Source organism: Oreochromis aureus, linkage group 13 (genome assembly GCF_013358895.1).
Source record: "Oreochromis aureus strain Israel breed Guangdong linkage group 13, ZZ_aureus, whole genome shotgun sequence".
NCBI classification, from domain to species: domain Eukaryota; kingdom Metazoa; phylum Chordata; class Actinopteri; order Cichliformes; family Cichlidae; genus Oreochromis; species Oreochromis aureus.
Genome location: NC_052954.1, coordinates 18,217,971 through 18,245,118, shown reverse-complemented (window position 1 = coordinate 18,245,118; position 27,148 = coordinate 18,217,971). Strand labels below are relative to the sequence as shown.

The 27,148-nt window shown below is 42.4% G+C and overlaps 1 protein-coding gene across 1 annotated transcript; it reads right to left on the bottom strand.

Annotated features, from left to right (window-relative positions):
- Window positions 1–100: 100 nt before the first annotated feature.
- pdzd7a (PDZ domain containing 7a) lies at window positions 101–27,148 on the bottom strand. The gene is made up of 16 exons (XM_039621476.1): window positions 26,964–27,148; window positions 25,945–26,082; window positions 25,635–25,809; window positions 25,051–25,227; window positions 24,609–24,756; window positions 16,146–16,206; window positions 11,763–12,107; window positions 11,580–11,729; window positions 9,015–9,170; window positions 7,594–7,754; window positions 6,549–6,640; window positions 6,378–6,469; window positions 6,148–6,216; window positions 4,792–5,460; window positions 4,356–4,456; window positions 101–850 (listed from the first exon to the last, which is right to left on the bottom strand). Exons 1-16 carry the CDS (start codon window positions 27,115–27,117, stop codon window positions 674–676), a joined length of 2,865 nt encoding a protein of 954 aa, XP_039477410.1. The 5' UTR covers window positions 27,118–27,148; the 3' UTR covers window positions 101–673.

The window sequence follows — 27,148 nt, the reverse complement described above, 5'->3', positions numbered from 1 at the left end:
AGCACAAAAAAATACTGAGCAGCAATTTGCAATAATCTCCCCAGACATCCTCTAAACCCAAACTATCAGTTTTGACATAATACAGGGATTTAATCTGGGTATAAATCTATCTCATAATGCTGGCTGAGGTAATCTCCCTCTGGCATGCCTGCAGGGCTGCTGGGCTGAGATGCTTCAAGTAAAAAGTGCAGACCACTGACTCCACTATCAGACAGTGCTCAGAGGTCACGGCAAAGTTGCCACGTGTTGAATAGTGGCACTATTCTAACCAAAGATCATGAATTACACGATCCTATCACAAAAGCGTCTTTTAGAAAACGTGCAACATATGCGTTTATTAAATTTTTTTGTAAAAACTAAGAATCATATAAAATTCATACGATTGCAACATTTGGGTTTCATCTCGCATTACATTATAGCAAATGTGACCTTTATCTTGACAAATATGCAGCTGTATCAGTCTTCAAAACCAGCTGCAACCTTTATGCAAGACATACTTTATGGTATATTTTGTCATAACTTTGCCTTTGACTGTCTCCGCTGTGACCGGAGCGCTACTTATCCCATATTTCTTCTTCTGGGGTGAATCCTGTATTTATTAAGTCCCAGAGGAGCTGCAGGTTTTGTTGTCCTTCATGCCCGAGCTGCAGCCTGGCTGTGAGGCACACAGAGTTTAGTCAGCAAGTCTGTTGGGGCTGCTGGGGTCGGTAGAGACCTTAGGGACCTTGACCACAAAAACCATCGGCTCTTTGGCCTTGTTGCTGAATGCACGCCGAATTACATCCACAGCGTGCTGATGAGTCACTCCCTGCAGACTCTCTCCGTCTACAGACAACAGCTCATACCCTGCCTGCAGATTCAAACACATGCAAAAGGGTAAGTGAACATTGAAAAGCCACAGAAAAAGACTGAATATCCTTTGTAAGCATGTTTTCCTCCATTTGTGGATCTCTTTTTTGTGACTATTTTTTTCAGAGCAACATTAAAGACAGTTTCCATAACACTGCAGAGATTATGCCCCTCTGTGAAAAAATGTAATTTATGCCAAAGAGAGTTGGAGCTCTCCCACTTCTTTAATGCATTCACACTGAAGGCTGTCACTAGCGCACGTATAAAGTTTCCCCTTTAGCACAAGGTCTTTGGAAAAAGAATATACACTGAGACAGCCGAACAGTTAGGACTATGCTTGCTGTTTCCTGCAGGATGCGAGCAGAGAGTGGCAAATCTTTGCAGCCTCGAGGAGAGGAACTTCCTCTGATGTCATCAGCGTTTGCCAAGGATGCACCTGCCTAATGTGCTCAACCTCAGCGAAGGTTAGAAACACAGAAACACACAAGGCCGACGGCCATTGTTGTACCTTCTTTTTTTTCCCTTTCCCTTTTCCTTTCGAGTCATTAGACACAAATAGATTATTTTCCCTTTATTCTCTACCACCCTGTTCCATCTGTTACAGCTCAAACCTATTTGGCCTGTATGGATGAGGTTAGATCCGGGCGGCTGATTTTTCTTTTTTTCTTTTTTTTCAGGCCAGACAGTCTGGTGTTCACAAACAACCCTATAGCCCTCCGTGCAAACAGTATCAAAAGATTTAGCTCCATTTAACCAAAGAGGAGATTAAAAAGTGCTTTTTCATTTTTGAAAAGTAATTTATCTGAATTAAATAGATCACAACCTAATCTGCCCCATCCTCTTTACGGCCATTTATACTGAGCATTTACGAGGTTCTCTATTTTCCAGCCAACAAATAACATGGCCTGTAAAAATAACTACAGCTTGCATGGGGGGATCTGAGGCCAAACAGCTCATGTACTGGGCTGAGAGGAGAAGTATAGCTCAGAGTGTTGGTTATCATAAGTGTAACACCACTATAGCCTCATGCTCTAATTGTAGTTCAGGACAGTGGTTCGTGGCTGCTCAAATTTTGAGATAACTTTCTCTAAAATACTAAAAAAAACCTTTTTCTTTTTGCCTTGTGTTTAGAGAATTACTGCATTAGGATTGCATGTAAACATGCCTGCTTCTGCTAAGCAGCACTAATCAGCAGGTCCAGCTGTTGGGAATGTCATTTTGCAGGTATTAACTCAGCTGTCACGCTGACGTGACTCGCTCACGTCCACGTTCCTGCCGGTGAAGGCAGATGGCAGCGTCTAATGAACAGGACAGCACGTGTCTTATGACTAATACACACACAATACAATATTCTTCACTGGTGTGATTATCATGTGGGTCTAAGGAAACAGGATGCGTGTTAACACTGAGCCCGCCTGATCTCACTTCCCTCTGCAGAATACATGGAGATAACACTGAGCCGTGGAGCTGATATGAGCAAGCTGACATGCCTGGTTGTTAGGTGTGAGGAGGAGACCACAGATAGCACAGAAGTGCTAGTGAGTAGCCATATATCTGTGTCTGACCCTTATAGCCAACAACCTGCCTGTTTTTAGTCATGCTGGATAGATGGCTAAGAAAAGATCATAGTGTCATTAGGATGCAATGTTGCTTGAATCCCTTACTTTGGCCCAGACTGAAACGTTGCTCTAAATATTTGATGAATTACATTTGGTATATTCTTTTGTTGAGTCCTAGAGCGAAAACCTTTAATGTTTCCCTGTTTTTTTTCTATCAAAGCTTGGTTTTGAGTAAATTTTATGCAGAGCATTATGTTCCTCATTAGGATAACTGGTGATCCTCAAACATTTAGCACCTCAGTCATCTTTAATATGTCGAAAACCTTACTTGAGTACTAAAATCAAAACTATTATGTAACAAGTAACCCTGTCGCTAGATGCTATGTCCTGCTGGAAAAGGAAGTCTGCATAAAGTTTTTCAGCCAGTGGAACAGTGAAGAGCTCTAAAATGTTTTGGTAGATGGTGGAGTTTGGACTTTGATAAAAACACAGGGGACAAACCACTGCAAACACCAGCAGATGACACCTGATGGCACCTCAGATCATCACAACGTACAGAAACCTCACACTGGACTTGGATTCTGTATCCCTCTACTATTCCTCCAGACTTGAAAGAGGAATTTGGACCACTGAGCAACAGTCCAGTTCTTTCCTACTTAGCTGAGCTAAGGCACTTCTCTTGTCTGTGGTTAGGAAGTGGTTTGATATTAGGACTACTACAGCTCTAGCTCCTCTCCTGAAGATGTAGTGAATGGTGGCAACAGCCTCAGTCCACTCCTTGTGAAGCTCTCCACAGTTCTTGAAACAACTTTTCTTGACAATCCTCTCAAGGTTGCAGTCTCCCCTGTCGCTTGTGCTCCTTTATCTACCAGTCAACTTTCCATCAATATGCTTCAATCCAGCTGTCTGTGAACCACCAGCCTTTTCAGCAATGACCTGTGGCTTACCCTCTTTGTGGAGGCTGTCCATGAGTTTCATGTGGACAACTGTCAGGTCAGCAGTCCTCCCCATAATTGTGGTTGTATGTACTAAACTAGCCTGAGAGATACACAGTATTTATACTGTTTGAAATTCAAAAAATCAACATTTTATTATTTTGAGATATTTTTTCTATTATTTTTTTTCTGTAGGCCATAACTGTCAAAAGTAAAACAGTTTAATTGCACAGTTTAGGATTTAGGATATCCTAAATCTTCCTTTTTATTAAACTGATGGAAAATATTGATTTTTTTCCACAATATTCAAATGTTTTGAGATGCACCCACAGAGATGTGGAGTTTGTATGAATGTGAATGTAGGTATCTGTACACTGAGGGCCAGGAAAAGTTGGATAGATATGGGATTGCCCAACTTGTTTGACACTGATCAGGAATAACACTCAGATAGTAGTTGTCAACTGATAACTTGCAGCTAGGAAACATGCGAATTTGTCAGCAAACACTTGTACATATTAGCAGCCTCCTATTGCCGGAATAAGTATGTTTCAACTTTGCACACAAACATTTCTTCCCAAGCATCTCTAATTCCACTGAGCTTTAAGAATGAGTCTGTGATTAACTTTAGTGAATGAGCATATGTGTTTCAGTGAACCAGGCCAAGAAGACTGTTAAGTTACTTTGCAGGCAATATATTACCAATACATTAGCAGACCAGCATCCATGTACCTCATCAATAATGAAAGTGATGGGCTACTTGAGATGGCTCTCATCTACTCTCCACTCCTCATTGCACACGTCTCTGTCATAGACACAATTACTTCATAGCAACAACTCATAACCTCAGGCCTGAGGGCTGGCACATACCTCTCACAATCTGCTACAAACACATTAGTTATAAAATCTGGTTGTTATGAAAGTTAATTCTCAGTATTTAAGATGGAAAGATGTAATTTTTAAATGTTTTTTTTAAACATATATATATATTTTGATGTTCATGCTTGACGCTGACCTTCAAAGCCTGATTTGTAGATGCAGCTCCGCCTGGGAAGATTTTCTCAATCTTTATCATGGGCTGGATTCTAGACTCTACACCTCCAGAGACACTAATACCTGTAAACACACAGAAAAAGAATAATAATAAACTGAGGGCATGCTTGGCAGTACCATATGTTTTGTAACTAGTCTTACACTCTATAGATGCCGTTTGGTCTTTTTTTGCATGAACTCTTATAAATGCATTTTAGTTTAGCAGTTAGTGATGCCCTGACCTCTACTGGTCATGTAAGAGACAGCTTAGGATGAGTCACTAAGCAGTTTGTATTGTGCTTACAAGCGCATATACAGTCACAGATTAAAAACGATTTTAGAAGCTGGCATTAAAGCAAACCCTGAAATTTCAGTTTTAAGTTAAATGAAAGTCACAACAAGTGCTGTTTTTTATTTACCCAGTGACTGCTTGGCCTTGGAAATGGTCAAAGTGGCGATTTCACACTCCTTGGGTGGTAGAGTTTGACTTCCTTTCACTTGTTGACCATTTTGTGAGTGTCCATTCACTTGCTGAGCACTCCCACTGGCCTTGGACGGGCTCTTCTCGCTCTGGGGATCAAATACCTCAGCCAGAGGGGTTCTACCTCTCCGCTGTGAGGGAACGTGTACGCTGACCTCCGTGTAGCCCTCTTGCCTCCTCTGTCTGCCATATATACTGTCAGGACTGCCCTCTCTCCTCGCTCTCCCATGGCCATTCCTCACAGGTGACCGCCCTCGTTCATAAGCCCCGTCCCCTCGGTCAGACACGGACAACAAGGAGACCTCATCGTACCACGACGCCCCATTCTCTCTTCTGATTGGGGATCGATGGGGTTGGTGGCCATGTTTAGTGCTGTGTGGTGATTCTTGGAGGAGGAAGCTGTGAGTGAGCAAGGGGCTTGGGGAACGGGAGCGCACAGAGGATACATAGTTGTCCACAGGTACATCCAGCAGAGGGGTGAAGGCACGCGATGGAGAGAGATGGCCAGACCGTTGACCTGACACACGCAGTCTCTCCAACTCCTCGATCAACCGGCGCTCATGCAGTCTGTTGTGGACCGGCTGCAGATAAAATCCACCCTTGTAGTCTGTACAAACATATAAACTGTGAGTGATTGAGTCAGTGCATACTATAAAGCTTATGATGGAACAGAATCAATGCTGTGAGTTTCATCCGTGCTTTCTACTTCCATGTTAAAACTAAGCTATGCTGGCAGAAGACAGAAAAATGACAGCTCAGAGACATTTTGACAGATATCTGCTGTTTTCATAATACTGACCCTCTGACCTGGGCCTTTGACCTCAGAAAGAGAGGCGGCTGCAATCAGTCTGAAGATGGTACTGATTGTGTCTCGATTGCTTTTAAATGAAGTAAATGCTCAAAGCATCTTTGCATTGTTGAAGTGTCACACAGCACGTCTCTATCTTCTCTGTATGCCACCGAGATGTAAAACAACCCTCTTCAGCACGAGCACGGGAAACCTGATCTGTTCGATGTGTGTGTGTGTGTGTGTGTGCCCTTTTTATATGAGGGTGGGGAATGTGTGCCAGGGACAGGATATGGTCTGTGTGTGCAGGTGTTTGGGTTTGACTCTATGAATATAAGATGAGGCAGGAATAAAGTGGCAGAAAACTAGAGACAGAAGGAGAGAGGTTTGAGCCTCTGTATAAGTTATATTCCTACAGGAGCCATCAAGCAGATAGAGAGAAAGGTTGAAGGAAGGACCGAGGTCTAGATAAGGAGAGTGCGACAGCAAGAGATACAGCCCATGTACCTGGGATTGGGGTGATGAGGTGACGACGAGGAGTTCCACTACGAGGAGAACGCAGAGCTGGGGAACGCGCTAAAAAGAAAGACTTCTTTTTTTTTTTTATCTCACTTGAAAAATTCTTTACTGTTTTTTATTCTGTCACAGCTTAGAATTTAATCTTGTAAAACTGAATAAATAAACAACAACAACAACAAAATATCAGGGAAGTGATGTCAGGTACATCCTATGCTTACATGAGCGACTCTTGAGAATATCGTACGCTTCCAGCTCAAAAGGCATGACCATGCTGTCGAAGCGACCCAACTCAGTCGTTGGTATCAGCATTCTGCAGTGGATATAAACCAGACATGTAGTTCATACAGCATGTAAACACATAAAGCAGTATTATGCCTTGTGTATCTCACCTTATTTCCCTGAGAAGCAGCAGTTTCTCTGGCCTGTCCAAGATTGCCAGAAGGGGACGCACCAAGTCCTCGATCACAGAGTCGGACAGAAACTGTAGGAAGGATTTGATTGGTGCACAAATTAAAGTAGGCAAACAAAAAGAACCAGCTGGACATGTACACTGAGGATCTGACTGAGCTCAAAAAAATATTTATACCCAGATTACTGACTTTAAGTAAATTTGATTACATGTAAAACATGCTTGTAATTTTGTTACATAAATGCACTAAAAAAAACATTAATTTAATTGAAACTGAGGAACAGAAATGTACTTGATTAGTATACATTCAGTTTACATCAAGCATATTTGCTTAATCAACAATTATTTGAATCAATAAACATTTGATTTTAAATATTTCAGTATGATTTTGCTCAAAATTATTGCTTCATCTTTATCAGAGCAAAGAATCGTTTTTGAGTGTGGATTATAAAATTAGTTTTATAATGTCATCTCTGCTAGGAGTTTTTACACCTCTGGATACATCTCAGCTTGTTCAAGAAAGGTTTGCTTCACACACCGAGGCTCCAGTTTCTCAAGATAGGCATTTACAGCATGACAAATTTGTGATAAAACATATTACAGATTAGAGATCAGGGGAAGTATGGTTTTTAGAGCTCTGCACTTATTTGTGACTAAAAGCTCAGCGTGCAGAAGAACTTTACGTGATGAACTGAGCACATGTTTATACCTCTGCAAGTCCTAACTTTTTTGCCTTCGACCTCCCTTTTGTTTTGTCCCGTCTCTCTATGCTCTCTTTTCAATACCCTCTGAGGTCAGACAACAGGCTAGCCAAGGAGCTGAATATTTTAGGATTAAGGTGGACTGAGAAAGAATCAGATGACAGCTTATGTTCGATCCCGATCATAAACGACAGGAAAATCCATCTTTTGTCACAGCTGTTACACGACACTTCTATGACTAAAGAATACTCAGTGACTCACTGCACTCTCACAGCAGCGTGCCTCTGAGGTGTGCGAGATGGTAATTTCAGTTTAGAAACTCACTCGCCGACAGTGTCTCATCACAGCAGCCACCTCATCCTGACTGAGCAGTTTCTTTGCCATGTCCTCCACGTGCTGCAGGACCTCGAGTCGGGGCAGTGGGCTGCCAGCTCGGGATTCCCTCGGGGAGGTCAAGAGGTGGAATGGGCGCCCCCGTTCCTTAACTAAAGAATTATGGAGATAAAAGAAATGATGTGCAAAGAAGAAACTGTCCTGATGGCATTTAAAACTCTTCCAGTTAGATGTTTGACTTCCCTCTCAACATCTATAAATAAATTGTGCAGGTTTTTTTTTACCATCAGGAGAACTTATACTAACTTTAAATTAAGATATTAAATTAAGAAATCAAGCATTTCAGGGCATCTTAACTTATGCTCTTCGGCTTTTGGTTACATTTTTGCTTCTAACACATCTGAATAATATTTCTATTTGTAACTAAGTTTTCTACAACACATCAGCCAAGACCCTATTTTTATGCAATTAACTGGATATTGTCATCATGAATGCTACACTCTTACAGGACTTTACAACATTAGAGATGAATAAATCCCTAAACATAATGGACCACCTCTATTAATCAGGGATAGCAATGCAAAAAGTTTCAAAATCTTACTTATTACTGCAAACTTGTCATCTCACGAGGCTGTTTTAACATTTGAATTCTGTATTATAGCTCTGTCATGATAGAGCACTGGGTTCTTGTCTTTGGGTCATTTTCTCTCTCTCTCTTTGTTGTAGGATTGGTTGGGAGATCGGAGCGTGGGTTCCTGCTGTTCAGAAAACACACTTGTAGTTCACTGACCTCATCAGGAGCTGGTATTAAAGGGGAAGCTCCATACTGAGTCTCCACCACAGCACACCACACCACTGTGTGCTATCTTAGATTGGTAAACAGCCTCATTCTTGGTTACTCCTAGCTATTCTTGTTCTCACCTCTATGTCTTCATGATTTTGCTGACCTGCTGAAGAAAAGATCCACCTGAGCTTTCTCACCTGCCACCTTCAAACCAGCATTACCCACAATGACTGCTTGTAAGGAGGCTTTCCATCTCACCTCACTTGCGTTCTCAACCTCCTACGACCCTGAGGACAACCCAGTGCCCCTCTGTCCAAGCTCACTCATCTCTGCTTCAAGTTAGAAACTCACACACTCCTAAAGACTTTATCTACAACTGGACTGAAACCAAACAAATCTGCCCTCACATTCTGCTGTGCATAATGTCCTCACTTATCTCCTTCAGAGAACGCTGTTCCCTGATTATAATTAAAAGTGTGGCCTTAAAATGAGACACTGTGTATTATAATTAGTCAATTTAACGACCTCTGAGTCATGTTCCAAAATTTGTTCAAAACCTGAAGTAACATTTCACTTTGCAGGCTGCAGTATGTGAAAGAAAACCCACACCCCGTGACCGCTCTCTCACCTTTGTTTGCACGGTGAGACGGCGACTTGGAGCGACTCCTCTCTTTACGGTCTTTCTTAAATAAGAGGTTGACAAAGGTTTTGGAGCGTTTCAGACTAGTTTTACCCTCCTCTGAGCTTTTCTCCCTGTGTTGCCTTTTCTTCTTCTGTCTCTCCTCTAAAGGTGGGGGAAAAAAGCAGACAAATATCTCTTTTTAAATAAACACACATACTGTACTTTGTGCACTAAACAAACTATAGACTACATGTCATCTTTTTTGCAGTTATGTCTTGTACACAGGAAAATTGACTGAGCCACAGCAGGAGTAGGACATTCTGCATATCTGTGTTGGGTGTTGAAAACATAATTCATTAGGCCTTGTTGTGCTCAATGCTTAACTGTAAGCCGGTAACAGTGGCTGACACGCACTCTCCTTTATAAGCACAGACTTTTCATTTCTCTTCCAGTCAGCTTCTCTTTTCACTGCAGTAAATCTGACACTGTGGAAAGCAACAGTGTATCACTGATGAATTGCAGCCTCACCAACCTGAACACACCCCCATCTATTAGAAGCACTACAGAGACGTGCTCCCGCTTACATAACAAATGTCCAATCAGACCTAAGCTTTGCCCGAGCCCCCGCCAGGTTCTGAAGCTATGAGTGAGCTGGAGAAATTGAAAAGGAAAGGCTAATAACTCAACAGCCCCACCAAGGCTTGGATAGATATTTCTCCATATGCTTGCTCTTATTCATTTCTCACAGAGGTACAACAAGTGAGAGTAAAGGGCAGTGATTAATCATGAGTCTGTGGCAACCTTGTGCTCATAGACAAATTCTGTATGGAGCTTAAATCAGCCGTGGAGAGTCTGAATGTTCTTGTTTACTTTCTGGAGTGATGAAGGGTTAAGGCGTCGTTTAACTGATGCGTGTCCTGCAGAAAGAGCCCAGAAGCAGTGAACTGTCACAAACATCAGCTCAATATCTGATAATAGTGCCACAATTCTGGAAAGACTGATTTCTTAGCTGGGGTGGATAAAATCAACACTGCAGATCTACAAGTTGCAATATTGTTTGGTAAAAAGTATCTTTTAAATCTTTAAGACTAAACAGCATCTTTTGATGTGATGAACCAGCCACAGTGCATGACAATATTAGTATTTGTATTTTGACCAATAAGTATTCATTATAAATAATTGCATAATTACATGAGCACATGTGTTTTCTACCAATCCTGATCATCTGGCTCATTTTTTATGCTGCTGTACATTTTTGTAACTGCATTCTGCATGCTTTCATGGTGTCCTGCTGACAAAATGTCCAGGGTTAGATGAGCAGAACTTAAACACTCAATTCACTTTATTAGGTACACCTGCTCAACAGCTCATTAACACAAATATCTATTTAGCCCATCACATGACAGCAACTGCATGCATGCATTTAAGCATGTAGACGTGGTCAGACAACCCGCTGAAGTTCAAAGTGAGGTGTTTTTAAAGCAGAAAGGTGATTTAAGTGATCATTTTCCTACACAACCATTTCTAGATTTTACAGAGAATGGTCCTAAAATGCCTTGTTGATGACAGAGCTGATAGGAAGGCAACAGTAAAGCAAATAACCACCCGTTATAACCAAGGGATGCAGAAGAGCATCTCTAAATGCACTGCAAATCAAGCCTTGAAGCAAATGGGCTACAACAAAAGACCTCACTACTGCAGCCAGCTAAGAATAAGAACCTGAGGCTTGTCCAGCCTCACCAAAATTAGACAATGGAGGATTGGAAAAACATTGTTGTCTGATGAGTTTTTAGCTTTTGCTGCGACCTTCAGATGGTAGGGTCAGAATTTGGCATAAACAACATGAAAGCATGGGTCCCTCCTGCCTTGTATCAATGGTCAGGCTGGTGGTGCTGTAGTGCTATAAGGGAGATATTTTCTTGGCACTCTTTGCTTGCCTTAGTATCGACTACGCATGGTTTAAATGCCACAACTTACCCGGGTATTGTTACTGACCACCTCCACCCCTCTATAACCACCGTGTACCCATCTCCTGATGGACAGATAATCAACTATGTCAGAAACTCAATGATCTCTAACTGTTTTTATTGATCTTTGAGTATATCTAGTATATATCTATGAGTAATGTGTCCAGCACCTTGAAACTATGCCATGACGAATTAAAGCAGTTCTGAAGGCATCAAAAGGGCCCAACCCGATACTAGCAAGATGTACCTAATACAGTCCATAATTAAAACCTGTGACGTAAAACATCACCTTTCTGCTTATATTTTCATCACATGAATAAACTGTGCATGTTGTACGCTCACTACCAAAATACTGAAAGCTTTATTTTTTATGCCACCATCTTGGTTTAACTGCTGCTGCAAAAGTTAATAAATTAATTAAAAAGTATTGTGTTTGTTTTGTTTTCTCAGAAAGCACCGCATTAGTTAAACACCTAGACTGTGACTAAAATATGTCCTAAATAGGCTGGAAAAAACTTGTCAGCTATTAATAATGCACATAGAGAACTACCTTGCATCCACAGTTCCCCTCATATAACAACCCCAATGAGCCTGCAGACCTCACCTGACTCTGTGATGTGACTCTGGGAACGACTGATTGGCTTCCGCGGTCTGCTCAGGGCCATCAGAGCTGCTGTCTTTGGTGAGTGTTTCTCAACTTCCTGCTCCCCTGATGACAGCGTTTTCACCCGTCCCTGTCCACCTTCTCCAGCTCCTACCATCTCCCTTGGCCCTTCTCCTTTCCCACGTATGACCGTGTCCTTCAACACTAATGTGGCACCTACAGTCCGGCTTGTTTCTGTGGTGGACAGCCTTTCGGGGTGTGACCCGTTAGGCAACAGGTGGTCCTGGTAGTTTGGAGGTTGGGGTTCAGTCTGTATGGCGGAGTCAGCAGTTCGATCAGTACTGCTTGGACGTCGGGAGTGGTCCTCAGTGCAGATGCCAATGTCTACCATCTCTGAGCCAAAGACAGGAGGGAAGAGGACCTGGGAGAGACCACTGAGGGAACTGAGAGGGGTGGTGGAGGACAATGACGAGGCAGAAGAGTTGGAGTCTGAACCCTGTGATGATGGTGGAGGGCCTCCATTGGCTACTATAGAACACAATCCAAAGAATATAAGGGATTAGTGTGTGTAACAGCTGCTATATGTTACAGCAACATAAATATACATGCTAGAATATACTGTGGATAAAGTTTTCCCATAAAAGCTTAATTTCCTTCCTTCTTATTTCTGCTTTCTTTGAATGAAAACCTGTCTGTTCTCATATCCCCATAATCCTGTGAGCTTTTGATAGACAGAAAATAAAGCAGGACTTCTTTTTTTTCTTTTTTCCTAATGAAACTCCAAAGTGACTCTGCATCTTGGCATCTCGACAGATGTCAAGTCATGCTCCATTCCAGATGACTGAACTGCCTTTGAGTACACTGAATTAATCCCTAGCTGTGTTCAGATGGGCTCGTATCAAAGCGAAAAACAAGGAGCTGGAGTCCTATTAAGAAACTGAATGACAGCTTTCTTGTTCAAGAAGGCTACACAAGGCCACTATCCCACTTATTTTTAAATGTTTCCAAGGAGACTCCACCATGTAGCTTTGAAAACCAGATAAAATCTTCATTGATTTTGTTTAGTCAAGGCAGTACTTCTCACGCCACCGTTCATTATCTCTTGTAAAACTTGTGTTAAACATTGTCCAGGGACTGTAAAAACAGTCAACAAACTGTCAACATACACTTTCTTACTCTTAAATCCCCCAAATTATTATCTAAAATATACAGAACACTTTCTAAAATAGATGAATCAATATCCCTTCCTATTGCAAAGTGGGAAGCAGATTTATCAGTAAGCTTAGACCAAAACTTCTGGTCTCAGGTATGCTTAAAACCTTTAAATTGATTAAAATCCCAGTCTGCAATTAATACAATACAAAATACTACATAGAGTGCACTATACAGGTCATCGGATGTTCAAGATGGGCTTTACATCTTCCAACAACTGCTCACACTGTCAAGGCAATACACCAGACAATTACATCCACGCCCTTTGGTTCTGTCCACCAGTGCAGAAGTTTTGGCGTGAGATATGTGAAACTTATCAAAGTGTCTGAAATGTAACATTCCAGCCTCCCTTTAGTATGCTTGCTGAGCAACTTGGATGAGGTCACTGCAGAAATAAACACAGCCCACATTGTTTTACAGCCCTATGCATTGCCAAGAAAACGGTCCTCCTTAACTGGAAAAATAAAAATAATCTTAATTCTAATCAATATAAAACCATCTAATAGATCACATTAGTCTTGATACAGCCTCTGCCACCACATTTGATCAATCCCTTTGGGCTCCTTTGATCGGCTTCATCACCTAGTGGGGTGGGGGGTCATGGTTTGGTCCTGCCTTCGCTATTGTGGTTGATGTGGAGGTTGGGATGGGCTTAGGGCGCCAGGAGAACCCCTAGAGACGTTATCCTGGAGGGCACAACCCGGGGGTTGTGGTCATAACCTGGTGAGTGGCTCTGGTCGCTCTTAGAGGTGTTCTCCTCGTGGCTGCGTGCAGCGGGGCTGGGGATGGTCTGTACTGGCGGACGTGAGGTTACTGGCCTGGTAGCCTGACTGCCCCTGAGTGGATCCGGGGCAGGCGGGGGGCTTGGGGTTGGGGTGCTTCGTCTCCGTGATGGGGCTCTGGCTGGGCCTTGGGGCTTCGGTCCTCGTCGGTGTGTCGCCGAGGTTGTGGGCAGTGGGTGCACGGGGCTCAGCCCTGGCGCAGGGGCCTCTGGTGCATCGACCTAACTGGGGACTCTTCAACTGGCAGGGAGGTTGTTCCATCCTTGCAGAAGTCCACTCTGCAGGTGGGGAGAGACACAGGAGAGGTGGAGAATAAACCTAACCTGGATGTCTGTTGTCTTGTGTAGTCTGGAGATGATTGAATGTTGGGGTGGGTATAGTTTCCTCTGCGGTGGGGTGGGGTGGGCTTCCCCAGGTCCTGTGGGGCTTAAGCGGTGCTGCTGCCGTGGGCCCCGATCGGGATGGGCCTGGGCTCCCTTGCCTTGGTGGGTACTAGAGGACGGGGGTGCCTACTGGGGTCAGCCGGGAGCTGGCCCTAAGGAGGGGCATCTTGCCCCTCCTTCTTTTCCTCCCCATCCCGGCTGCCTCCCTCTTCCCGCTCCACACACCCACCCACACAGGTAGGGCCTTGGGGTGCGGGTGTGTCACCAGGGTGCAGGGGAGGCATTCCCCCCCCTCTGTCCCCTTCTGGCCACCTGTGCCTCAATTTTATTTCACAACTTAGACATCCACATTATTCACACTCTCATAACACACACACATATATATATATATATATATATATATATATATATATATATATATATATATATATATATATATATATATATATATATATATATATATACATAGGGCCTTGAGGGTGATCACGTTAACGGCGTCCAGAGGACGGTCTGTGTATTCAACCCTACCTCTGGCGCGGTGCCCACCTCTCAATTTTAAATCCATGTAGACATTGAGGGTTCTCGGGAGGGGCGTGCTAACACCTGCTGCTCTCTGGCAGCAGCACCATCCCTCCCTTGTTTTAAATGCACTTTAGAACAACACGCAGCAACACTACACATGAGCGGGAGGAGGGAGGTATGGGGTCTTCACACACCCGTTCGTTCTCTACTAGCCATCGGGCGGGGGCTGGGAGGAGGTGTTGGCTGTCCGATTGGTCTCCCTGCTGCTGCGGAGCCTGGGCGGTCTGCTTGCCTCCACCCGGGGAAAAGGTCACATCTCTTGGGTCTGGGTGCCGTTTCCCCTCTGGGGTGAGGGTACCTGGACCCAGGGCATAGAGTATGTTTGGGGAGTATGATTGTGTGTACATGTCTATATATGTCTATCCCTACGTTGGGTGAGTGCTGAGTGTTTGTATATGTGTGCATGAGGGTGGGAAAGCATGTTTATGTCTGTGTGTGCCTGTTTGTCTGTGTCTATATGTCAGGTCGGGTCTTAGACTCCACCTCCTGGGTACTCCCAGGCCCTCCAAGTGTGGAGGCCTATCTCCCCTCACCACACTCCCTGCTGGTAGCTGATGCCCTCAGGGGTTGGTGCATTGGTGGTTCTTGGTGTCCGGGGCTGGGCGCTCAGGTATGCACCGGCTCACTCCCAGTGGCTACTTGGCGGGGCCCGATGCCTGTCGCTCGGTCAGGCCTCTTCCGGGGCAAAGGGGCCGTCGGGCCTCCGGCCTCGGGGCCTGCAACTCGGTTCACTCTGGCACAGCTGGCTGCCGGCAGAGCCGGGCGGGCACGCCAGTGCAGCCCCCTCTGGCTTCTGCTCCGTGGCTACTGGGTGACCCCCTCGTCTGGGGATCTCCTCAGCCCTTCCCAGGAAGGTGGCACGGATGCCCCTCGGTGGTGCTCCTTGGGCTCTCGCACTCTGGGTCCTCTGGATGTCTGGAGCCTGGATCTCCTCCATGCCTGCTTCATGCCCTGGGGGACGGGGCTATGGGCCTCACACCCTCTAGCAGACCGTTACATGGGGAAACCTTTTTGTATACAAGCGCGTTGATCCACACAGGTGTGCACACGGGTGTTCACTGTTCGTGAGACATAAACTACACCTTTCTTAGCTGCTACTTCAAAGCACATTGTGCGCTGTCTGTCCCTGCGTGCTGCACAACAACTTTCAATATTTAGTATTTACTGCTGTTCACACTCAGCTAGATTAACGTGATGGTGTTGTGTTTAGTATGTTGCTTTGTTTTTGTTTGTTTTTTTTGCTTGTCTTTTCTTCTTTTTCTCTCAACAGGTGATCCAAGAGATTTTTTTTTTTTTCTCTTTCTCTTTGTCTTTATAAGTGCCCTTTCTCACTGTCCCTTTTCCTTCTGTTTTCTTTTCCTTCCTCTCTTTCTTTCTCCCTTTCCTATCCCCCAGTCATGTCTGTCCCATCTGTAACAACTGAAAATAAAATAAATAATAACAACAAAGTTTGATCAAATGGACCAATACGGCAATGCCATGATGATCCATTTGGCAAAATAAATCCATTTGGTATCCTTGTTGGTCTTCAGACAACAATTCTGACGGCTTAAGAACCAAATGGGACAGACAAAAAAAAAAAAAAAAAAAAAAAAAAAAAAACATACACTTTTCCAGCCAGCCGTATTCTGCCACCATCTCCTTGTACGCGGGGTATCTGCCAGCTTCCTGTTAAAGATCAAAAAAACAAAATGTTTATAACAGCAAACTGTCAGCATGATGACTATGAAGTAGACTCTCTATACTTTATTGACTGTTAGTGAGGCTCTTCAACATTTAAAAATGAGCCAGCATTTGTTCATTTGGATTTTTTTCCTGTAGTTTTTTGTTACTTGTGAGCCACATTCACAATCTGCAGCTGCTGAACTGTTTAACAAGAGTTTACAGCAACATGTTGACAATAGCAGTGTTTACATGAGGATCGTCAGCAAGTTCAGTTCCATTCAGTTTTATTTAGACAGCACCAAGTCATGACAACAGTTATATTGCTTTTATTAATTATGTTTGTATTTAAAGTTTGGTATATATTGCACTGTATGTAGCTGGAGAGAAACAGCACCTTTTGTTGTTTTGTATGAAAATACGCAAAGAACTGGCAATAAGGTGAATATGGATCTGAATCTGAATTTAATACTAAAAGAAGGAATAGTGTCTTTTGAATCCAATTAAAGGACCTGAATCCCCCCAAAAAATCTCCAGAGAGGGAAAACAGTCAGCACATGAATGTAAGGTGTACAGATGTTGAGACAAAACCTTTAAGGGAAGGACAGGGTTATCTACTGTATCCATACACTGAGGGCGAGATGGGAATTAGAAAAGGGAGGAAGTAAAACATGGGTGAAAGTCGTCAGACAATCGCAAAGAAGGGAGCAAAATTCAAAGTAAAATTCAAAGCAAAACAAAAGCGACAACAAAATGAGTAAAATGGGAAATCTGTTTTCTTTAAACTAAACACAGAGATGCAAAAACTTGCACTGAAACATGATGTAAAGTTAGAATAAGAAGCACGGGACGGAAAGCAAAAACTAAAACTCTTCACTAGAGGAGGAATAAAGTAAACACAGAAATCAGACACTTAATAATATTATAAAGCGAGACTTCCGGTTTACGTGAACATGGCGTAGGTCGCACCGAACGCAGCTCCTACAGAGTCTAGTTATTATTGAGTATTTCCAGGCACATTTTGACGGGTTTTTTTTTTTTTTTTTTTTAATATATCAACTGTTTTGTATAGTTCTGAGACAAGACTGTTTTTGCGTTTACAATGTCGCGTAAGGTTAATAAGAGCGCAAACACCTCTCAGCCGAACTTGCGGCCTGCTGCTAGCACTGCATCTCCGCCTCGTGGTAAAACTTCGCCACTGCCTGGGTCGCCTGACACGCTGCTCGTCGATACGGAGAAGTTCACGAAGGCCGAACTCCTCTCTGAACTTCGTGAAGAAATTTCAGCACTGTTTAAAAAGGAACTGACGGCAGCGTTTGCGGAGAATCTCACGTCTATAAGGTCCGACATACAGCAACTAAAGACGGACCTTTCCTCAGACATAACGACCATGCGGCAGGAATTCGCTGGCCTCAGAAGCACAGTTACGGAGATGGAGCAGTCTCTCTCTACATGCACGGATGATATTGTCCACCTCCAAGCCAAAGTGGATGCGATGTCAAAGGAGTTGGCCAAATTGGAGAATAAATGTGAGGATTTGGAGTCCAGGTCTCGCCGCAATAACATACGCATTGTTGGTGTGCCAGGGGAGAACGTCCTGTCTGCTACAGACGTGTCCGTGCTGTTGATGGAGGCATTTCAGCTTGGGAAGGAGCCGCTTGTAGACAGAGCCCACCGGACTTTGGCCCCCAAACCTAACATCGGTGAACGTCCCCGCGCTATGGTTGTGAAGCTGCACTATTACGCGGACTGTGCTAGGATTCTCCAGAAAGCCAGGGAGCTGCAGAGGGTACAGATAAATAATATGACCATTTCTGTGTTCCCCGACCACCACGGCTAAGACAGCGGGCCCGTGCGGCTTTCAATGAGGTCCGTCGCCAGCAGCGGCATCCAGGGAGTCGATTTGGGATCCTCTATCCGGCAAGGCTACGGATCACTTATCAAGGAATGCAGCGCGACTTCGTCTCGCCAGAAGAGGCCAAGGAATATATTAAGACAATAACCACGCGATAAAAACATAGCGGGACAATGTTTATTTTGTTCGTTTGTTTGAAATAGCGAATGATCCAAATCCAAACGTCTTTGTGGTAAGTTAAGTTTGTTACTCTGCCAAACACTTGTTTTGTTTTACCTGTCTTGTAGTGAAATATAATTGTTATTTTTATTTTATTTGTGCCTTTTAATCTATTGAGAAATGACTCTGTTGGAGCTTTAGTTTGACACGGTTCGTTTCGTAGTCGGGAGCGTTTTTGTTCAGATTGCTCCGGGTGGGAGCGTGCACTGCCGTCTCCATCGTTTGGGGATGGGGGCTTTTGCTGTGCAGGGGGGAGGCGGGAGGGTGTGTTTGACGTGTTATTATTACTTTTATTCTGAAGCTGTACTTCTGTTGTTGTGGTTTTGGTTTGTGTGTTTGTGTGAGTGTGTTTTTCCCACTTGTTCTTTCTTTGGGGGTGAAGAAATAAGTATTTTCTCTTTTATCTTTCTGCAATGACTAGCACTTCAGGTCAGTCCTTAGGCAATAGTGGTATTAGATTTTTAACTTGGAATGTCAAAGGTATGAATAGCCCAATTAAACGATCTAAAATATTCTCGCATCTTAAACGTCTAAAGAGCGATGTAATGTTTTTGCAAGAGACCCATTTGCGAAATAGAGATCATCTTAGGCTCAGGTGCCCATGGGTGGGACATACATTCCATTCAATGTTTAATTCAAAAGCCAGGGGGGTGGCGATCTTAATAAACAGAAGGGTACAGTTTACAGCCTCTGAGATTAAAGCTGACAAAAACGGGAGATATTTGGTTGTTGTAGGTACCATGTACAATGTACCCGTCCTCTTAGTCAATGTGTATGCGCCGAATTTTGATAATCCAGGTTTTACAGATGCACTTTTGAGTAGTCTCCCTTCCCTTGATACTCATCTTTTAATATTGGGTGGTGACTTGAACTGTGTTATTGATCCTGCCTTAGATCGCTCGAATCCTCGGACCCTGACCCAATCCTCTATGTCCAAGTCTATTTCAGAGTTTGTTTCAGAATGGTTTTGTAGATCCCTGGAGGTTTTCTAACCCTACTACCAGAGCATACTCTTTCTTTTCTCAGGTACATCAATCCTTTTCGCGGATTGATTATTTTTTTGTGGACGGTTCCCTTATTCCAAAAGTACTGTCATCTACATATCATCCAATTGTCATTTCCGATCACGCACCACTTAGCGTTGACATCAAGCTCATAGCCCAGTCCTCTTTTTCCTCACCCTGGAGATTTAACTCTTTGTTGCTTTTGGATGAGGGATTTGTTACCTTTATCAAATCCGCAATTGATGACTTTATGGTGTTTAACGACAGCGATACAGTTACGAGGTCATTGCTTTGGGAATCTCTTAAAGCATATGTGCGTGGGCAAATAATTTCTTTCTCTGCCCATTCCACTAAAAACCACAAAGCCAAACTTCAAACTTTGACTACACAAATTTGTGACATAGATAGACAGGTTGTAGCCAGTCCCACTCCTGCTTTGCATAAAAGGCGACTTGACTTGCAGACCGAATTTGATTTACTTTCTCGGCAGATGCTGAACGCCTTTTACTTCGTGCTCGTGCGACTTATTATGAACATGGTGATAAGCCCAGAAGGCTTTTGGCCCATCAGTTAAAGCGTCAGGCCTCTTCTCGCTTAATTTCTCAAATTAAAGATGCAGCAGGCAACTTGGTCTCTGATTCAAAGGAAGTAAATGAGGTGTTTAAGTATTATTCCTCCTATATGAATCTGAATCTGCTGCTGACGCTTCTGAGGTGGATTCTTTTTAACGGTCTTACAATGCCCACTGTCGATCCTGTTATGTCTGAACAATTAGATGCCCCTTTTAGGTTGGATGAAATTGTGCATGCAATCAAGACCATGCACAATAGTAAGGCACCAGGACCTGACGGGTTTTCAGTTGAATTTTTTAAAACAATTATAGACAAGTTAGCCCCACTACTTCTTTCAGTGTATAACGAATCTTTTGAACGTGGTCTATTGCCCCCTACATTGTCTCAAGCACTAATTACTGTTCTCTTAAAGAAGGGTAAGGATCCTACGTCTTGCACCTCATATAGGCCTATTTCACTGCTGAATGTGGATGTTAAAGTCTTGGCTAAAATTTTAGCAATTCGCCTTGAAAAGGTTCTTCCTACTATTATTTCAGATGAACAGAATGGCTTTATCAAAGGCCGCCAGCTGTTCTTTAATGTTCGCACGCTTTTGAATGTCATTCTTTCCCAACACTCGACCACTAATCCGGAAATAGTTATCTCACTTGACGCTGAAAAAGCTTTCGATCGTGTAGAGTGGAGCTTTCTCTTTGCGGTTTTACAAAGATTTGGTTTCAAGGACAGATTTATTTCATGGATTCGACTGTTGTACAAGGCACCCCAAGCCAGTGTCTATACAAATGGTGTTTCCTCTGGCTACTTCTCATTGTCACGCGGCACGAGACAGGGTTGCCCCCTGTCCCCCCTACTTTTTGCTATTGTAATTGAACCCCTATCTATAGCTTTGAAGGCCCTTCCTCATTTTCATGGCATTTCCCGGTCTGGCCTTGACTTAAAATTGTCTTTGTATGCAGATGACCTGCTTCTATATGTTTCGGATCCCTTATCTAGCATACCATCGATTGTGTCTCTATTAAACGAGTTCGGCGCTCTGTCAGGTTACAAAATAAATCTTCTTAAAAGTGAATGTTTCCCCATAAATTCTTTAAGTCTTACACTTAAACAATCTGACGTTCCTTTTAGACTTAGCCCTGCCGGTTTTAAATATTTGGGAGTTAACGTGACTCGTACTTTGTCTTCTTTATACTCTTCCAATTTCTCCCCTTTAATCACTCAAATTCAATCAGATTTTCAAAGATGGAATTCGCTACCCTTGTCCCTAATTGGTCGGATCAATGCTGTAAAGATGAACATTTTGCCTCGATTGTTATTTCTGTTTCAGAGTATTCCTATATTTTTACCTAAAGCTTTTTTCAAAAAGTTGGACCAGCTAGTCATATCGTTTTTGTGGGGAGGGAAACATCCCAGGGTGAGGAAATCATTATTACAGAGACTGACGTTTGATGGTGGTCTTGCCTTGCCTAACTTTTTATTTTACTATTGGTCCTCTCATATTCACAAATTGACCCATTGGCTTGAATCTCAAGAACTGCTGTGGTGTAAACTGGAGCGCCTGTCGTGCACTTCCTCATCCTTAGAAGCTTTATTGTTCTCTCCACTACCACTTAAGCCTTCTCATTTCACAAAAAAACCCGTGGTACAGTCTAGTCTAAGGATTTGGTCACAATTCAGGAGTCATTTAAGTACATTTCTGCATCAGTACACATGCCCATCACACAGAACCATCTGTTTACTCCTGGCCTCATTGATGGTACCTATGTACAGTGGAAGCGTCATGGTATTAATACTTTTAAGGATCTCTATAAAGATGGCACTTTCTTAACTTTTTAGACCTGTGTTCGGAAACAAATCTTCCGGCTACCAATCTATTCCGTTATTTTCAGGCACGGCACTGCACTTCTGCTCTCTTCCCCTCCTACCCTCTTCTTCCAAACGTCCAACCATGGGAGGAATTCTTATCCCTTAAACCCAATAAGAAGTCAATTATATCCTTAATATATAAACAACTTATGGATTTAAATGTCCATTCAGTTGTTAAAATTAGGAGGGCTTGGGAGCGGGAGTTAGGAGTAATTTTTTCGGATCAGCAATGGGAGAAAGCAGTATCCAATGTCCGTTATAGTAATGCGTCCTGTGCCAGGTTACAACTTATCCAGTTCAAGGTATTGTACAGGGTTTACTATTCAAAATCTCGTCTTTCTGAGATTTACCCACAAGTGATGGATCAGTGTGAGAGATGTCATGCCACCCCATGTGACCTAGGTCATATGTTCTTTCTGTGCCCGAGACTCCATGGCTTCTGGAGTCAGTATTCAGTTATTCTTTCCAAGGCTCTTGGGACCCAAATCTGCATGGACCCTTTTCTAGCTGTTTTTGGGCTTCCAGACAACACTGGTCTGACAGACCCTACACACTTCAAAATATTAGCCTTTACATCACTTTTGGCTAGACGTTGCATCTTACTCCTTTGGAAATCTTCAAAGCCACCTTCAGTTTCTTTATGGTTTAGAGATGTGATGTTATTTCTTAAATTGCAAAAGATAGGCCTTGTGGCGAAGGGCAAATACAGAGGATTTTATCGTATCTGGGGCCCCTTCGTAAACTATTGCAAGTCATTAAACGTTCTACCAGCTGATTAATATAATCCCCCCCCTTTTTTTTTTCTTTTTTCTTTTTGTGTGTGTGTGTGTTTGTTTTGGTTTTCTTCTTAGTTTTTGTTTTTGTTTGTTTTTTCTCAATTTTATATAAGCGTATGTGTGGTTGTTCCTGTATGTGTGTGTGTGTGTATCATTGTATCTGTTCATGTAAGAAAAATTAACAAATGTGTGAGGGGAACAGATTGTATTGTCATTGTAAATTAATGTACATTTGTGTCTCAATAAAAATATTTATAAAAAAAAAAATAATATTATAAAGCATCAGACTCACTAGAGAATAATGAGGAAATTAAAACAGGAGTCCAAAAAGTTAGCCTGCCAAATATAAGACCCCAAACTTCAAACACTAGAATAACAGAAAAATCTCAACAGAAAGATAAAGTCAAGCAGATAACTAACAATTCAAAACTTAGAGGTAGAAAAAAAACTCTTGGGACCACAACAAACACGTTACTGTGTGCTCATTAGCATGTCACATACAGCTGAGAGTGATGAGAAGGTATCATTTTAGTTCTGCAGATAAATTTGACATGATGACGACCACAGATGAAAAACTATGGCTAACCAAAGTATTATCATTTGACATGAGTCCTAAATTCAATTTCAAGCTAGTCCATACACTAATCTTTAAGACATGACGCTGAAAACCAAAATGTGAACTTGGTGAAGAGGGCAAAAGGAAAGTCTTTATGCTTTGGGCACCACTTGCAATGACAATCCCTGGAATCACTGGAATATTTGGACAAATCAATAAGCTGTCCACATATTAAAGCCAGCACTGGACTTACAGGTTGTTCTGCCTTTGATATTTTCAGTTACGCATACCAGCTTAATTTCCACCTTTTGACCTCTGTGCAGCATCTTATTGTCCTTAATGTTACTTATTGTACTTATGTTTGTTGTAGTAATGGTCAGTAATTGCTTTAATATCCAGTTCAAATGAATCCTTACTTCAAATGTAAAGCTGTAAGGATATTAAGGTGCTTGTATTTACTATATAGGTCAGGGTAAATATTATGTGGTTCACAGAATTACAAAACATGTGGCTCTTGTAAGCACATAATACTGTATAATGCCCTCTCAACTTTTTTTTAAGGAACTGTCTCATCAGCACTATTTTTTTCCTTTAAAAGCACAGGTGTGAGGGTCTTAAATAACAAAACCTTGCTTAACTATGTGTGTGATCAATCCATACAGGACAGGAGGAAGGCATAAATTAAGGCTTTCGGTTGATTATAACCTGATCCTCGCCTGCCTTTGAATAATGAACGTCGTGCCTGGCTGTTTTTCACACGTGGAACCTGAGATCAGAGGAGTAAAATGAGCATGCAGCAATGCTAGCGAGCTGAGAGCACGCCGCACAGCACACATACACCGATTCATACGCACCTACACGCGGCACCTTTATCCAGAAATGACACAGGTTAAGTGCTGCGGCCCTGCACACATACTCAGGCACACATAAGGACTTTGAGGGCTGTAAACCAGCTTCTGCTCAGCAGTGCAGGCTCATTGAGAAGAGCCGGTGTTGTTTACATGCTAGCATTTATTATTGTGTCAACACTCAAAGCTCCAATCAGCTGTTAAGTTTAAACTGAAGCAAATTATTAACACTCCACTGCAATTAGAGAACTTCCTGAAATCAAACTTCAGTCTCATTTCAGACAGCACTGAGTATGTTTTTAGTTTGGTGGTTTGACAAAATGTTGCTCATGTACACCTCAGCATTCAACTGGAGGTATGTTTATGTCCAAAAGAGGAAGAAAAGCCCAATATATACTGTCATTTTAGCTCTTTTTCTTGTGTTCCTCTCACTCCTTGGAATATATTTAGCTTTTTGGCTGTTAAATCCTCTACTCTAGTCACTCGCTCTGTGTGTGATGTCTGAAACTGTCAGAAACTGAGCCAAAACATTTTAGTCACATGTTGTAAAAGGAAGAACAAAAATGCGCCCAACATGCTGTGACAGTCCTCTTATACCCTGTTAATTATAAAAATGTATAAAAAAAAAACCCTGAAACTGATTAGCTCAGCTTTAAACATATATATATATATATCTATATATATATAGATATAGATATATATTTCTCTCGCTCACCCTGATGGTCAACATGACATGGGTGTGGCTCTTCAGGACCTCCACCGCATTGCTGTGAGTGATGTCATCAAAGCTCACCCCATTAGCTGCAAGGATCTGATCCCCCATTTTGATGCCATGCTGCTCTGCAAGTCCACCTGGGTCCAACCTGATGAGCAGTATGAAAAAATCCAGACATGAAAAAAAGAAATGTAACTACTAATGTAATTTAAATGTGAGCTTCTTTGCTTTGATCTACCACAAAGACACAGATAAATTTTACAAATGAGATTATGATATCATCTTTAATTATTGGGGTTAATATTATTATTTGCAGCCAGGTGGGGTAAACCTGGATTCCACCAAGTGCACCAACTTAACCATACTGATGCCCAAATGATTACAATGGGTACTAATTTAATTTTTTTGTCTGATGCTAAAAAAACAGTGTTTGTATTCATACTTAGACACATAAATCCCCAATCCAAACTCTCTTCCTCCTCTGATGTTGAAGCCCAAGCAATAATCATCTGACGTGGTGAAGAGATGTACGATCCTGCGGAGAGCGCTGTCTGAACTGGCCTCTGACGGGGTACGACCACTCTCCTCCACTACCATCCGCCGATGAATCAGATCCACCCTGCACACACACACATAAACACACACAAAGGGAGACATATTGTATATGCACACATGAAAACACTCATATACACTGCTTTCTCTCTGTCCACTGAAGTCAGGCGTGTCAGTATCAGATAATCAAATAGCCATAAAGGTCACAGCAGTAATCCATCCACTGCTGCCACATGAAACCAAGATACTGTATATCCCAAAAGAAAGATAACCAGTGTGAGCTACAGTCAAGTGACAAGACTTCACAAAACAAGAGCCACACAAAGGTCAGTGATAGTAGTTCCAAAGCTGTAGTCTCTAACATATTCAGCAATAAGTATTTCATCATAAAAAACAGTTATTAGAAGTAAAAATTTTACAGTAAATGTTTGATATCTTGGTAGTTTCCAGCCTTGCTGAGTGGACTGGCCTCACCATGTGGTCTTCTCCTTAGAGTAGCGGATGCCGGGGATCTTGCCCACCCGTCTCACCACCATCCTCAGCCTGTTGTTTCCTGTCAGGACCTTCACAGCACTGCTCATGGTGATGCTCTCCAGGCTGACCCCGTTCACCTCCACCAGCTTATCACCCACAGTCAGCCCAGCCTCCGCTGCAGACACAGGCAGAATTCAGCATGAAAAACCAAAAGACAACATTCCCACATGTAAGCACACCAGAAAAAAAAAAAAACTTGTTGTGACCATTTACATACACAGACTGATGAACACACACACTTCTTCCTAACCTGCAGGGCTGTTGTCCTGCACCTTACTGACAAATATGCTGAGTCCATGTTCAGAGCCCCCGCGGACACTGAAACCCAGACGCCCATCTGGACTCTTATCTACTGTCACTGTGTGAATGTCTTCACTGTCATCGCCTCCTGCAAACACACAAAACACTGACATGAATCCACCATAAATCTCAACAGTGTGAATCACAAGTATTCCCAGGATTGGGACACTTGCAACAAAATATGATTTGAAAATTCAAAGCTGATGGGAAAAAAATCATTTACAAAGAACAGACAATAAATGACAAACAATAAATTTAACATTTAAAAGTTACTGATAACAAACCTAATGACTGTTAAACCTAAAAAATATGTATCAACCTTAAATGAAAAGATTCATCTTTATGAACTTTTTCAGGTCACAGGTCGACAGACTCTAACGAAGTTAACTGACAAATAAAATGCATTTCTATAGGCTTATCTTTGAAAGCAACTTTATTTAACTGCCATAACTTTTGCACAACTTTGGTGGTGCCTACTGTGAATACAACTAATCATGAATTAACATTTGTGTTGATCACTCTGTCTGATGTTGTCTCAATTAAATATTGGCCGATTAGTCTTTCAAATGTCAGAAATATCCAAAGCCAAAATTCACATTCACAACTTTTTTTCTCTCATCTTAAATGAATAAAGCCTACTGCAAACATTCAGTTTATGATCACTGAAAATGAAGAAGACTGCCAGAAATTTACATTTTAGATACTTGAATAATGAATTGTTTGTATTTCTGCTTAAAAAAATAGAAAAGAGATTGACTAAAAAAGTTTTTAGTAACTCAGTTCTCATTCACTTTTAGCTTAAAAACACATAAGATTAACTCTGTAGACAGTATTTTACATATGTATATCAGCTTGCTCTGAATTAATTTTAGACAAATATCTGTGTCACTGATTGTCCTGAATACACCTTTGCAGCCAATTGCTGTGTTGCCATGGTAGCAGAAAACTGTTACTGTGACCAGATCTCACCATCAACAGGTGCATTGATGAGAATGACCCTGCCCATCGGTGAGGAGGACCTGCGTCTGTGGCGCTGCTTCTTCACCATGTAGCGTGTGGTGCTGTGGGAACCCCCATTCAGAACTCCGTTTTTAAAGTGGGGGTGCCCCCCTCCATTTGTCATCTCCCTCCAGGCTGGAGTTTGAAAGGAGTCA